Source organism: Etheostoma spectabile, chromosome 7 (assembly GCF_008692095.1).
Source record: "Etheostoma spectabile isolate EspeVRDwgs_2016 chromosome 7, UIUC_Espe_1.0, whole genome shotgun sequence".
NCBI lineage: Eukaryota > Metazoa > Chordata > Actinopteri > Perciformes > Percidae > Etheostoma > Etheostoma spectabile.
In genome coordinates, this window is record NC_045739.1 from 10,374,662 (window position 1) to 10,388,141 (window position 13,480).

Here is a 13,480-nt window from a genome sequence, read left to right on the forward strand (position 1 = left end):
AAAAGTTTAGCCTCTTCTCTTTGCTCTACAAAGGTTTGCTCTATACTGAGTTCAAGGTTCGGTTTGGAACTTAAAAATGAGTTCCAACCACTAAACTGGTAGTTTTAGATCCATTGAGAATCAGTTTGTAACTCCTGATCCAGTCCACTACTGACTGTAGCTCTCTCTGTAGTTTAGTATTTAGATCACCAATATCAGTTTCTGATAAATAAATAGTAAAATCATGAGCAAACATTGAAATGCTCGCTTTATCTAAAAGAGATGGTAAATAATTAGTAAAGATTGTGTAAAGGAGTGGCCCAAGACAACTTCCTTGTGGCACTCTATGTTTCACAAGCTTTACCTTTGAAAAACCTCCACTGAAGTAAACTAATTGTCTCCTGTCAGCCAAATAACTTTCCATCCATAATAATGCGGTTTGTGAAAAAACATAATATTCCAATTGTTTTAACAGTAAGTTGTGGTCAATTATATCAAATGCTGCAGTAAAATCAAGCATCACAACACCTATTATTTTTCTCTCGTCCATATCCTTAAACCACTCATCAACCATCTGAGTCATGGCAGTGGCTGTTGAATGTTTTCCTCTGCATGCATGCTGAAAAAACTGTAATTAAATTATTATTTAAAAAATAAAACTGAATCTGTTCATAAACAATTCTTATTCTTTGGTATTGGCACAACTTTACATATTTTCCATGCTTGCAGACATATATTTTCCATAAAACACATATTAATTATATGAGCAATAGTAGGAGCAATGATTGAAACTATTGGCTTAATCAATTTATATTCGAGATAGTCCACACCAGGTGGTTTGTTTTTTACAATTCATCAGAAGTAATTCAACTTTCGAAACACTGACACTCTTAAATTTAAAGCTACATGTTTTACCTTCCATGATCTTATTTATCAATGTTTTTGACAAATCCGTGTTGTGTCCGTGTAGTATAATTATTGTGTAAGTGTGTAAGATTTATTTATTTTAGATTATTTATTTTATTTATGAATTAATCATTGAGACAATTTGCGATATCACTTGGTTTAGTAAGAAAATCACCTTCATTTTCTAAATAAGCTGGAGTCAACTTTTTAAAACAGTCAACTTTTTAAAACATGTGAAACTGACTTGCATCCCACAACAATGCATCCAGGGCAGTTTAGAGAACTCTGCTCACAGTGAAACACCTAAACAACTGTCATGTCCTCTTTTCAGTTGACAAAAAAAAACTGACATCCCAACTGACTCAAATCCTTATTTCATGGTCATAATGTCATCTGACAGCCCATTCTCCACTCGCTCCCCTCCCGCTCTTTGTGAGTACTTACACTATATTATAATACAGTTGAATTCCCTATACAGTTGTGAACACAAAGCCGTGGAGGGCACTTTAGAAAAGCCTAGTTTTTGGGCAAGAAAAAGGCAATTCTAATCTGTTTGGAGCTCTGAAACGGAAAGAAAACAAAACATTTACAACTGTTTAGACATTAGTGTGGACGACTTTAGTGTCGACACTGTTGGGTCCTCCCACGTCCTGGGCACCACCATCACTCAGGATCTCAGGTGGGAGCTAAACATAAAAAAATCCCAGCAGAGGATTTACTTCATGCAGCAGCTGAAGAAATTCAGCTTGCCAAGGACAATGATAAGGTACTTTTACACTGCCATTACTGAGTCAATCCACACCTCCTTCATCACCATCTGGTACGATGCTGCCACTGCCAAGGACAGAGCAAACTGCATTGTATCATTTGCTCTGTGTAGAAGGTGAATGGCTGCAACTTGCTGTCCCTCTAGAACCTGTATGCCTTCAGCACCCTGAGATTTGCAGGAAAGATTGTAGCCGACCCCTCCGACTCTGGACACAAAGTCTTTGAATCACTCTGGCAGAAGGCTGCTTAGTTGAGAGGGTGGCACTCTCTGAGAGGATTTCTACAGACTCTGGAATGCTGATTTACATCATGGCAGCAAGAGGTGCTTTCTTTTGATTGCTGTCATGCCCAACCCATTGTTTTGTGAAGTTAAGCTGCCAATAAATTAAGGTGTTTCTTTCCTGTCTTCACATGTCTCTGCTTCAATGAAAAATAACATTTGGTGACAAGTGGTGTTCCATTTCTTTGGGGTATGTTTTCACCCCTTGCCCTTACCACTCGGTTTCGCGGGCCAAGGGCTGGGGGTAAGACAAAGGGGTAGGGGTAAAACTGAGAAATGAGATTCAGCCTTAATCTCAACACAAGCTTTGGAATGTTTACCACCATGTCACCAGAGAGCAACAGTCCAAATATGTTGTACCCAGACAAATGTAGAAGCCTTATCACTCTCCCTATATATTTCACAATCACATAACTGAGGCCATCAAAGGCAAATGTTTAAGATGAATTTAAAATAAAGTATATCAAAAACACTGCACAAGTATATGATTCCCAGATTGACAAGGAAGAGGCTTTTGGCATACTTCCAAAGTTTTAAAAAGTTCCCGTTTAGCAGGTTAAACAACTACATGGCTGTGAGCATTCATGAGGTGTGGCGTTTCCTTGAACTAATAATTAATTCATTTATACTCTTTATTGATCCCCTGTGGGGAAATTACAATTTATATAGACTTAGCCTATGCATGAAACAAAACAATGGTAGGCTATTTTTATTTAGTTTATAAACGCATTGGCTGACTTTCCCTATCATGAAATCACAAACTTAAGCCCTTAATTTTTTAAAGAAAATCCATGTTGTCATCCTATTTTAAAGCTGTAAAGTAGGTTAGACACTCAAAGCCCTTGACCGACTTCCAAAATATCAGAAGTTGGCCGTTGTGTCGAAAACATTGAAAAAAAAAGCGAACCATCATGTTTTAACGCGATATGCAAAACAGTGCCAACATGTATATCCATAGTAGCCTAACGTTAGTCAGAGTTAGACAAAAAAAAAAAACACAGAAAGAAGAGAGATTGACATATTTCTTACTGTTGTTGTTTCCGTGGGATAAATTATTCCTTAGTGTAGTATCAAATCACATTTGTTCAAATTTGAGAACCTGACGTGTGACAGCTGTGGGCGCGGTCGTGGACGGGTCAGGAGGATTCGGAGTTCTCGCTCGGAGCCACTCCCCTGTGGCTTCGCATGGTCGCTTTAGGCCAACAAAGTGATTTGCATAGGCGACATAACAATTTTAGATTATTCGTAGGCATTGTTGTTGGTCTATTTATTTAAAAAGAATATCACCGGTTAAAACTTCTTCTTTGCAACGCATGATTTTGTGCTATCACTAGTTTGAACGCCCCGAGCCATATGCAACTCAAAGTGATTGTGAAACCTACAGCACAGACATGCTTAGGATTCAATTTTTTATAAAGAAGAGTAACTGTTTTAACCTAATCCTGTGTAGCCAATAGTTCATTGTTTATCTTTACCTATGTTTGTTCAGCTTTATTATTTTATCTCATGTCTATTTCTATCTGCCTGTAAATTGTTCTTGGATCTGTGCTTTGTAGCAAGTTTAAATCTGAGTTAAATACCTCATGTGTGTATGAACCCTCTGTTCCACATCCACGAGTACATACTTGGCTGACTGATGCGTTGTGTTTGCTTAGGGCCTTACAGCTGCTCAGGCAGAGCAGATGCTTCAAATTAAGTCTACAGTCTATGTTTTTTTTGTGTCTTACACCTATTCGTGCATACATGTAAAATCTATGTAACTATGGGAGTGAGTGAAGATGTGTCTTAGGGTGACCCATAAACATAAACCTAGGGTGACATCTAGTGGACAAGAACAAATCTACATTTTTTATTACTATTAAAAATAAAGTTGTTTCTCCTCAGTACCTCAGCATCTTCAAATTACACATTTCAACAATAATAGATATGTTACAGAGTAAAAATCAGTTAATTGCCAGAGATGCATTTCTGGACGTGAAATGCTGCTTCCTCAACACGTCACAGGCAGCCAGCCAATGAGAGGCCGTATTTTCAGACTTTAGCCCGTGATGCTTAAGAATGTAAATCTGCACAGTGGTTTTCCTCTCTAATCTCATTTGGCGATGCAAAACAGGGACGACTTGAATTAAAAACAGTACATCGGATGTTAATGACCAGCATGTGACTATGTGACTGACAGGTGTAGCAGGCTTGTGCCTTTTTTCAGAAACAGGAAACATTTCGCTGCTTTTGGGGTTGCAAGCAGATCGTGCTCAGAAATGGCTGATGTTCCAGCAAAGGTAAATAACACACACACACACACACACACACGGGTGTAGATCTTAGACACATGTGTGCTGAATGGAATATACCTATAGCAGCTATAACGATGACAACATTTTTGCAGATTTTTAATCAAATATCTCGATTCCACATGCCCCTAATTTACTGTAGCAGCAGTCATGTGTTTTTGGTATAAACCAGTGGCGTTTGTAGGACTTGATGAGGTTCGAGGCTTAGCCCGGACCCATTGAATAAACTGAACGCAGTGCACGCAGAGCACATCACGAAAACGCCGTTTGTCTTACCCAGTTTGTTAACCGTGGGTGTTTGTTTCAGCAGCCCAGTTTGTGGATGTTAGTTAGGTGGCATACATAATTGGCTTAACCACAGCTGGTCCTGGCAACTCAAAGGCAAATGTTTTGTTCCCTTTGTTGGGAAATTTTGAGCATTAAACTCTTAATATATTTCTACCTTTTTGGCTATGCTGGGAAACAGGTGACAATTCAAAATATAAAACTATAATTGTATATAATGCAGTAAGGCTCTTACACGTATTGGTGCAACTATTTATTCTCCTTTTAGATCAACTTTTCTCATTATTTCTGCTGACTGAGTCAGCACACATGTAGGCATAATGTACTCATCCATCCTCTTTTGCATCTTTTGTTGGAGAAGTAACCTTCAAACAAAATGTAGCAGTACTATTTTGCACCTAAATTTAAACTAAAATTACATCCGGGGCTAAAGTCAAAACTTCCGGGTTTCCAGACCTGGCGAGGGCGATGGTATTATAATGTCTTGATTAGGGGGATTGAACCGTTCCCTCTTTTATCTATCATCAGGATAATGAAGGGAAACATGATATGTGGAGAGTCATTTTTTGCCCAAAACAACTCTTCACATGTTAATCGTTAACATTTGTATCAGGTTTGGGGTCTTTAACCTCCTCCATGAGATAACAGATGACATGTGGCAGTGACACAGACACTGTAGCTCCATTTTCATCTCTTACTTGCGTCTAAAGGGCCCTGACACACCAAGCCGACGGACGGTAGTTCCTACCACAGAGGAAGCACGGAAGAGACACAAGGAAATAATGGGAGGGAAGAGAAAACAAGCAAATGTGTTTTAGAGGGATGAGGCGTCTTGTCCTCTGATGCATCGTGTGAATTTGCCAGCTGTTTGGGGGAGTTAGCAACCCTTTCAACAGCACGGCTTCCAAATAAAGGACACAAGATGTACCCTGTTTGTAAAGTGTAAAGTCCATGTTCACAAAGGACTTTTCAAGTCCTCATGCCAAAATGACTACTGACACTAGTTATATTATAGCTTATTTTAAATATATCTACTTAAATCAGTCTGCTTTAAAAATGATCATTTTAAGGGGGACAAATTCCCATTCTGCTGGAGCCGGTTTCGGATTAACTGTAGGTTCTACACTCAAGTTAAAATAATTTAGATTTATGAAACAAAGTCTACATGTTCACAGTCAGTCACTAGTTTTTTGTCTGTGTGCAGACTCTAATACCTCTCCAGTGCAATTCTTTTCCAGCTTAGACAGCTGTCTGTGGTTTTAGATTTTCCTGTCAAAATGTATTGCAATAACACACACCTTTTAAAGTTTGTTTTAAGCTCCGTGAATGTGGGAGGAGGAGATTAGGCTCAAGGGGGCAATACTTAAAATGTGTTGTAGTCTGGGTCTGAAAAGTGCATCCAATATGATATAAAGTTATCAGAGTGTACTCAAACCACATCATATCTTTTAATTTTCACAACTAATCACAAACCTGTCTTGCGTTGCAAATACCAATCAAGTGTATTTGCTTTTTGTGACGCTATGATTTGCAAAATAAAATTGAAGTTACTTGAAGAGACACATGTCAGGTTTGTCAGTCCATCAAATCAGTCCTGGTGTTCCCATGTAGACATGCTGTAAATGGGACATTACGGTGCTGGAGACGGTGTCACCATGAAGGGTTCCAGCTCCAGATGGGCCTTCTCCCTGGGCTTCTTGGTGGGGGCCTGCAGCATCTACTTCTTCCTGCGTCAGGTGTGGTTTGAGAGGAGCTACCCCGTGCTGTCAGAGGCTCAGGAAAGAACCACAGCGGTGTCGGAGAGACCAACCAGCTGGAGGAAGGAGGGAGCTGCTCTCGTCAATCGGCTCCATCCTCACCATGCAGGTGCTTTACACTCTTTTGCACTGGTCCTTTACACTACAGAAAAAATAATTTGTTAACAAAGAGTTTATATATATATATATATATTTATTTATTTATTTATTAGATAGATTGATTATGGCACAATTAAAGACACTGATAAAAATATAGGGTGCATAATCTTTGGCATGGATGCTTTAATGGATTTGGAAGTTGTCTTGATAAAAGATGAATAAATAAAAAAAAAAAATTAAAAAACTGATTGATCCTGTCCACCCTTACTCTTTAACTGTTAACTGTCTTCAATGACTTTCTTATCAGATGAGGCATTTAGACTTGTAGGAACTACTGCATGAATGTTGTCCTGTGTTATCTTAGTTGATACTCAAAGGCTGTTTACATAAGAGAATGCAATGAAAGAAGAATAAAATACATAGAAGGAATGTGGAGCACACTGATTAGATATAAAGAAGTCATGGTCAGGTGTGGAATGCCAGGGTAGTGGGGCATTCCTGATATAACTTCACATACAATTGCTCCGCTGCACACCAGTTAATATTTATATGTTGTAATGTTTGCCATTTCCCTCTAGATGAAGACAGCCGGGTGGCAGATGTGTTGTACCAGAAGGTACGTATTCTCTGTTGGGTGATGACAGGGCCGTATAACCTGAAGAGCAGGGCCCGCCATGTCAGGGCCACCTGGAGTCGCCACTGCAATGTTGTGGTGTTCATGAGCTCTGAAGAGGACCCAGACTTCCCCACTGTGGGTCTTGGCACCAAGGAGGGTCGTGACCAGCTCTACTGGAAGACCATTCGAGCCTTCCATTACGTCTACGAGCACCATGCAAGTGAAGCCGATTGGTTCTTAAAAGCAGATGATGACACCTATGTGGTGGTGGACAACTTGCGCTGGATTCTGTCCAACCACACCCCTGAAGAGCCCATCTACTTCGGCAAACGCTTCAAGCCTTACACCAAGCAAGGCTACATGAGCGGAGGGGCAGGCTATGTTCTAAGCAAAGAGGCCCTCAAGAGATTTGTGGAAGGTTTTCGGACCAAAGTTTGCTCACACACAACACATGTAGAGGACTTGGCACTAGGGCAGTGTTTGGAGAAGATGGGTGTTCTGGCGGGGGACTCCAGAGATACTTTGCTTCGAGAAACTTTCCACCCATTTGTGCCAGAACACCATCTAACTGGCAAGTTCTCCAAGAGCTTCTGGTACTGGAGCTATTGCTACTACCCAATTGTTGAGGCAAGTAATCACTCATGTTTTATTTGGGAACTAGTGCTGTGAAATGGTACTACAGTATGAGTTGGTAGATATGGTAAAAGCAAACGAATACAAATCATACCTGTGCTTTAATGCTTTAGAATGGGTCATCCAGGGGATTATTTTAAGACGCATACCATATAACTCCCACATTCCCAGTTTGATTCTAGTCAATAATCTTTGCTGCATGTCATACCACCCTCTCTTACCATATTTCTTGTCTATATCTACTATGTAAGCTGTTGAAAAGTGCCTAAAATGGCACCATTACAGGACATGTTGATTTACAGATAGCTCTGTGAGAAGCGAGACATCTAGTGGAGTGAATCACTGTAACCTTATTAGAAAGGGGCTAGTTGGGCGCCTGGGTAGCTCACCTGATAGAGCGTGCGTGCCATATACACAGGCTCAGTCCTCGACTCAGCAGCTGTTGATTAAATCAGACATGCGGCCCTTTGCAGCATGTCATTCCCCCATCTCTCCCCTTTCATGTCTAAGCTATTCGGTTACAAATAAAGGCCTAATATGCCAAACAAAGAATCTTTAGAAAGAAAAAAGAAAAAGAAAGGGACGATTCGGGTTAGAAAGACATGCTATTGATAGCGTGTACCAATATCATTAGTGTACATCTGCACTTCAGGTGAAAGAATTATTCTTTTATATTAAAATGTACAATAGGGATTTTTTTTGTCTAACTGAAAGTGAGTAGTGTGCATATTACTGTGGATTTTTTCTTTTGATTAATTTAACAAAATGTAGGGGTTGCTATAAATGACTCATCAGAGAGATAATAAATAAATAAAAATGTGATTATCTGGCACATTTGAATGCCGTACCTGACCCCTGCATAAAACAAGTGAATAGAAATTATGAAATAGAAAATTAGTTAATTTCAAAGTACATGATTGCTGCAGACACAATGACCTGTCAACAAAGGGAAAATTGCCGATGATGCAACTAATTTATTGTACTTTGCAATTAAAATGAGACGGGTTAATTACTGATCCTGTCACACATTGACTGCCAGTATATGGAGCTGTATTGTCCTTTTGTCCTTGAAAGAGAAACAAAAAAACAATATTTTATTAGTAAGTAAATAATAGTTGTTTTTTTTATCAGACTGCACAAATGGAAATTTATGGTTTCAGAAGTGTAAGGCAGTGTACTGTAGCACTGGGTAGCAGCCTTCATCAAGATGAACGTGGGCACTTTAGCTTGAGTCAAACTTAGGCTACATATTGTACATGGTCATGCTTCTGCCTTTTAATCTGGGAAATAGTCCCCAACAAATGTGCAATTTACTCCTGTTTGCATAACGTTTGCTGGAAACCTCAGTCCCCAGCTGCTGAAATTACAATATATTTTTTAACCATACTGCAGATATACTGAAGCATTGGGGCATAGTGCTACAGACCACATATGGTTGGTTCCACCCTATTCATGGGATTTGTAGGATAATGCCAGCCTTATGCTTTAAACAGATTTTAATGGCAAATGCAAACACACGAGAGGTGCTGCATGTTACATTTTTATACAAGAATTGATAGATAGAATTGTCAGTTAGTAGTTTACAAAATGGAGACCATATTACTCATAATCCTGTTTGCATACAAAACATTCCTACTTAAATACCTCCCTGACATCACAAGTAGATTTTCTTTCCTTTTATTTATTAGATAAAGTTATTGGAAAAAAGTGAACATTTAAAAGACTTTTCCCAGAACGTTGTGTAATTAGTCAATTTCTCTTTTGAGCAGTAAAGGGATGTCACAGTAAAATTTGTGAAATATGATTGCAGTTTGATGGATGATGGAGACTGACACTTTTTGACAATTGCTTTTGCTAAATTGCCACATGTACAGTATTTCAAGTGTGTTCTTTTTGTTGAAATATATGTTTAAAAAAAAAACCTTTGTTCTAACTTTTGGTATCTTTGTGTACACTTTGTGCTGCTAACATGTATATTTGTGTGTTCTTCTTCCCCAGGGTCCGCAGTGCTGCTCTGACCTGGCAGTATCTTTCCATTATGTAGAAGCAGAGCTGATGTACACACTGGAGTACTACACCTATCACCTGAGAGCGTATGGCTACAGGCCACGCTACCGACCCTCTGTACGCCTGGGTCTGAGTCATGGCCCACTCTCGCAGACAGCCGGGAGGGCGGGACCTAAAGGGGTGCAGGAGGTGACAGATGGAAGGAGTCGCACAACTTCAGCTTTCCTTGTTAGTGTAAACCAAACTAAAGCAGAGACAGAGCCAGAGAAAAGGGAGAAAGACAATCTAATTTCTCGCGCTACTGAGAACAAGACTGCAGTCACTCTGGGCAGGCACCTCTGATTCTGTGGTTGATTTCCCTGCGCCGTATGTTGACTAATATTTTCTTCTGAGAGGTCTTCCTTGATCCAATCGCAGTATAATTCCAGCCCGTATGTCACTACAAACACCCACGGTGAGAGTGATTTAAAATTTGAATATGATTTTTTTTTTTAGCTGCAGCTCCGTATGGCTGGGCTATGTTTAACCAAGATAAACCTTTGGTTTAATTATGTTCAACATGATCAGCATTTAAATTTATATATTTATGACACTACACAATTACAGTTATGTGCTTGGGTAGATGCAAGAAGAGGTGCATAGAATATTATTTTGGTGTTTTTTACAACCTGATCTGAGCCAGTATTACAGCTGTGTGCGTGCGTGTCATTGATGAGTTACAATTTCAAAATATTTAGCCTCTTTTCTGGTATTAAATCTGATGTTCTGGCTGTACTTTTCTGCAATTAAATTTAAATAATTCAAAATATGTTTGTTTTTTGGCTTTCTGAAACAACATGCAACATTTAAAATTACAAAAATCAAGTTACCATATTTCTTTATTTTTTAAAATCTCTTAGATAAGTTAGCAAACTCCTAATTTACAACCACTGTATTTCAGTAAGAAAAGCAAGAACTTTGCTGTTAAAAATCTATTTTTTATTTATCTACAGTATGTGATATAAGATGCTCTGAAGAATGTGTGCTTGAAACCAGCTGTACTTTTTTCTGAGAACACTAACTTCTGATGAACACAGTGTTATAAAAACAAATCCGATAAATCCCTCTTGTCAAGTCATTTTATATAACCCAACCATAAACATTGTTGCAGGTGTGATTGAACATTACTGCCTGCCCTGGAGACAAACTTGAAGAATCACTTGTACACAGCTGCAGGAAACTGCACCGACGTTTTGAATTAATAAATGATGTATACAAAACGATTTTTATTTTGAGCTTTTGAAGAAAAAGGTATAACATGATAAAGGAATAGAATGTATTGGCTGTTACTACTAATCATGTTTTGTCTTCAGATACAACAAATGCAATCTATGTAGTGCCTGCTCGTAGGTCTTTAGTTGTTTCCATCAGACAGTTAGTTCATTGGTTGTGTTCTCTGTGATCTTCTGTCACTGTTGCCGGATTAGAGAGTTTCTTTGGAGTGAATGTCTACAGCCCCTGAAGGAACCTGCAACAAAACACATCATATACTGTATAATTATTATTCCTACCCTTAGGCATTTAAAATATGCAAAATAACTAATTTAATACATCACAAAAATAAGGCAAAACTAGAGGTTTACATTTTAGAAACATGAAAAGCATTCAAAGGAAATATAAAGAAATAATTTGAGTCAGCAGTGCTTTTTACTTTAAAGTTTGATTGGCATACATCTTAAAAACCTCCTCTGTTCCATATTGTTTCATGCTTTTATTAGCCAGGTTAAGTTTTAACTTTATTTTTCAAAGTGGAGATGTTTCATGTTCCATCTACTGATTGAAAAAGAAGAGGCACTCACCTCAGCCTGCACTTGTTGAGAAAAATGCCTTTCCTCTCTGGGTACTCTCTCCTCCAGGGACCATTATCTGTGAGGGCAGACATTACAATATAGTCCCATCTAGATATATTTTGTGCATGATCAACACCAGAGAAAACCTTGAAACAAAAGCCAGCAGTGCTATTGTGGGTATTTGACACTTATAAAGCACCACACTCACCAGGCTCTGAGTTTCTCCTTCCCATAAGACCAACAAAAATGTCATTCATTTCCCCTAAAAAAGAAGAAGAGTTAGAAGCATTCTATTTTCTTATTTTATGAAATAATTTAAAGAAAGAACTCAAAAAAGGTCTTACTTTTTTGTGGTGCCTGTACAGCGTTTGCATCTGATAAAAGGAAATGTAAAACGTTTGTGAAATATAAGTGAATAAATGAGAAACTAAAATTCTGATCAAATTATTATAAATAAATTACCAAATCTCAGAAAGGGACACAATTTACATATATTTTCTTGTAATGTTTTTTTTTACTTTATTATCATTAACACTAGTATTATAAACTATTATAAACTTATGAATGTATTCAGTGGGAGACTCACCAGCATTTCTTCTCCCCATCAGACCCACAAAGCTGTCATAATCCAAATCGCTATACCTCTTCAGAATGTTCCGCTTGAAGTTGTCCAAGCCTGTGGTTTGCTGCAGTTGTAAGAAGCAAAAAGTTCAGTTTAACATTTTCTGTTAAAAGATGGTCTGTAAATCAGCTTACGCGCAAGGAAACCTACATCTGAAGTTGATGTGCGCGATCCGGGCTCCTCGCATCTTGACTGGCTGTATCGAAGTTTCATGATAAGGAACAGAGTCACCAGCAGCAAGCCTCTCCTCATTTTCTCAGCACCGCCTGTACGAAAAAAAAATTACAGTTATCCTGTTGTTTCCTTATAGACAAAACTATCGCAGAATATCAGGAACCATTTGTTGCACATACCCCGGTGCGTAATTGGTGCGTAAAAGTGTGCGGTGTTATATTTACAAAGATATAGCCTAGTTCATTACACGTATGTTTTAAATTTATAAATCTCGTTAGAAAATAAGGTTTTGTTTCTCTTGGGTGTGCCCTTACAATACAGAAAAAAACAAGACGACAGTAATGTTACGCAGTCCCCCTTTTTTCCAAAAGTTCCACTTTTTCATGACAGAATAAGGCAAAAGTTGAAAATAGAATAAATATGTTAACATTTACTTTAAAAATTTAAAAGTAATCTTTTTTTCTTTACCTGTGTTCTGTCGAGCAGATAGTTTGTTCAAAGAGTCAGCTGCGTGCGCAATGGTGCAGAGTAAAGTGTGAACAGATAGATCCTGCAGTGAGATCCGGTCAGGATGAATGAGACGTCCAAGCTTTGGGCTAATAAATAAAAGCTGGATACCTGCGTAACGCCAATCAGCAACTGGAGCGTAGGAGGAGTATTCTATTACGTTGTGCTGAAGGCTACGTAGAATTCTCTTTGATGGTCATGATGCTGCTGAGAGCCCTTCCCGTCAAACACGCACCATCATTTAAAAATAACGTGTAGGCAACGTCACAAGGACAAAGATTTGTGAAATGAACCCCATCCATGAACATACTGTGTAAGAACAGAACAAATAAGCATAACACAGTTTAATTGCAGCTGATCATAAACTGAACTTGTGTGCAGCAGTCTCACGTATCCACCTCTTTGCCACCATCCTCACATGCTCTTCTAGGTGTCTTTCCACGCCATTGAACAAGCAGTGGACATCACTGTCAAGACACTAATCTTTTTAGGAAGTCATTATATAGACAGCAGCTGCCTCTGCATGTCACTAGAGAAAATGGTGATGTATGTGACTAGATAGGCTACACAGCTGTGTGTTTGTAATTGACTGCCCAATGCCCATCCATACAGAAAATATGAAATGAAAACAAACATTTTTTGTCCATTCATCTGGGTGGGCCTTCTGAAACCTAAGGCCATTTTTACAGTTTATTGTCCGTCTGGATTTATTTTATAAAAAAGCTTG

The 13,480-nt window shown here is 38.7% G+C and overlaps 3 protein-coding genes across 4 annotated transcripts in view; 1 reads left to right on the plus strand and 2 right to left on the minus strand.

Moving 5' to 3' along the window:
• b4galnt1a (beta-1,4-N-acetyl-galactosaminyl transferase 1a) overlaps positions 1–3,165 on the minus strand; it is a 12,201-nt gene extending 9,036 nt beyond the window's left edge. Inside the window, exon 1 of one of the 2 annotated variants that reach the window (XM_032521173.1) lies at positions 2,963–3,165. The gene's annotated coding sequence lies outside the window, so the exon portion shown is untranslated. The remainder of the gene's footprint in view (positions 1–2,962) is intronic. The other variant, XM_032521174.1, reaches the window with a different exon arrangement.
• Positions 3,166–3,970: 805 nt separating this feature from the next.
• Positions 3,971–10,895, plus strand: c1galt1la (core 1 synthase, glycoprotein-N-acetylgalactosamine 3-beta-galactosyltransferase 1, like a). The gene is made up of 4 exons (XM_032521406.1): positions 3,971–4,212; positions 6,121–6,375; positions 6,944–7,608; positions 9,613–10,895. Exons 2-4 carry the CDS (start codon positions 6,132–6,134, stop codon positions 9,961–9,963), a joined length of 1,260 nt encoding a protein of 419 aa, XP_032377297.1. The 5' UTR covers positions 3,971–4,212; positions 6,121–6,131; the 3' UTR covers positions 9,964–10,895.
• On the minus strand, positions 10,869–12,936 carry tac3a (tachykinin precursor 3a). Its single transcript, XM_032521407.1, has 7 exons — positions 12,715–12,936; positions 12,223–12,338; positions 12,037–12,136; positions 11,795–11,824; positions 11,659–11,712; positions 11,460–11,526; positions 10,869–11,128 (listed from the first exon to the last, which is right to left on the minus strand). The coding sequence occupies exons 2-7, from the start codon at positions 12,322–12,324 to the stop codon at positions 11,110–11,112; spliced, it is 372 nt and encodes a 123-aa protein (XP_032377298.1). The 5' UTR covers positions 12,325–12,338; positions 12,715–12,936; the 3' UTR covers positions 10,869–11,109.
• Between the last annotated feature and the right edge of the window lie 544 nt (positions 12,937–13,480).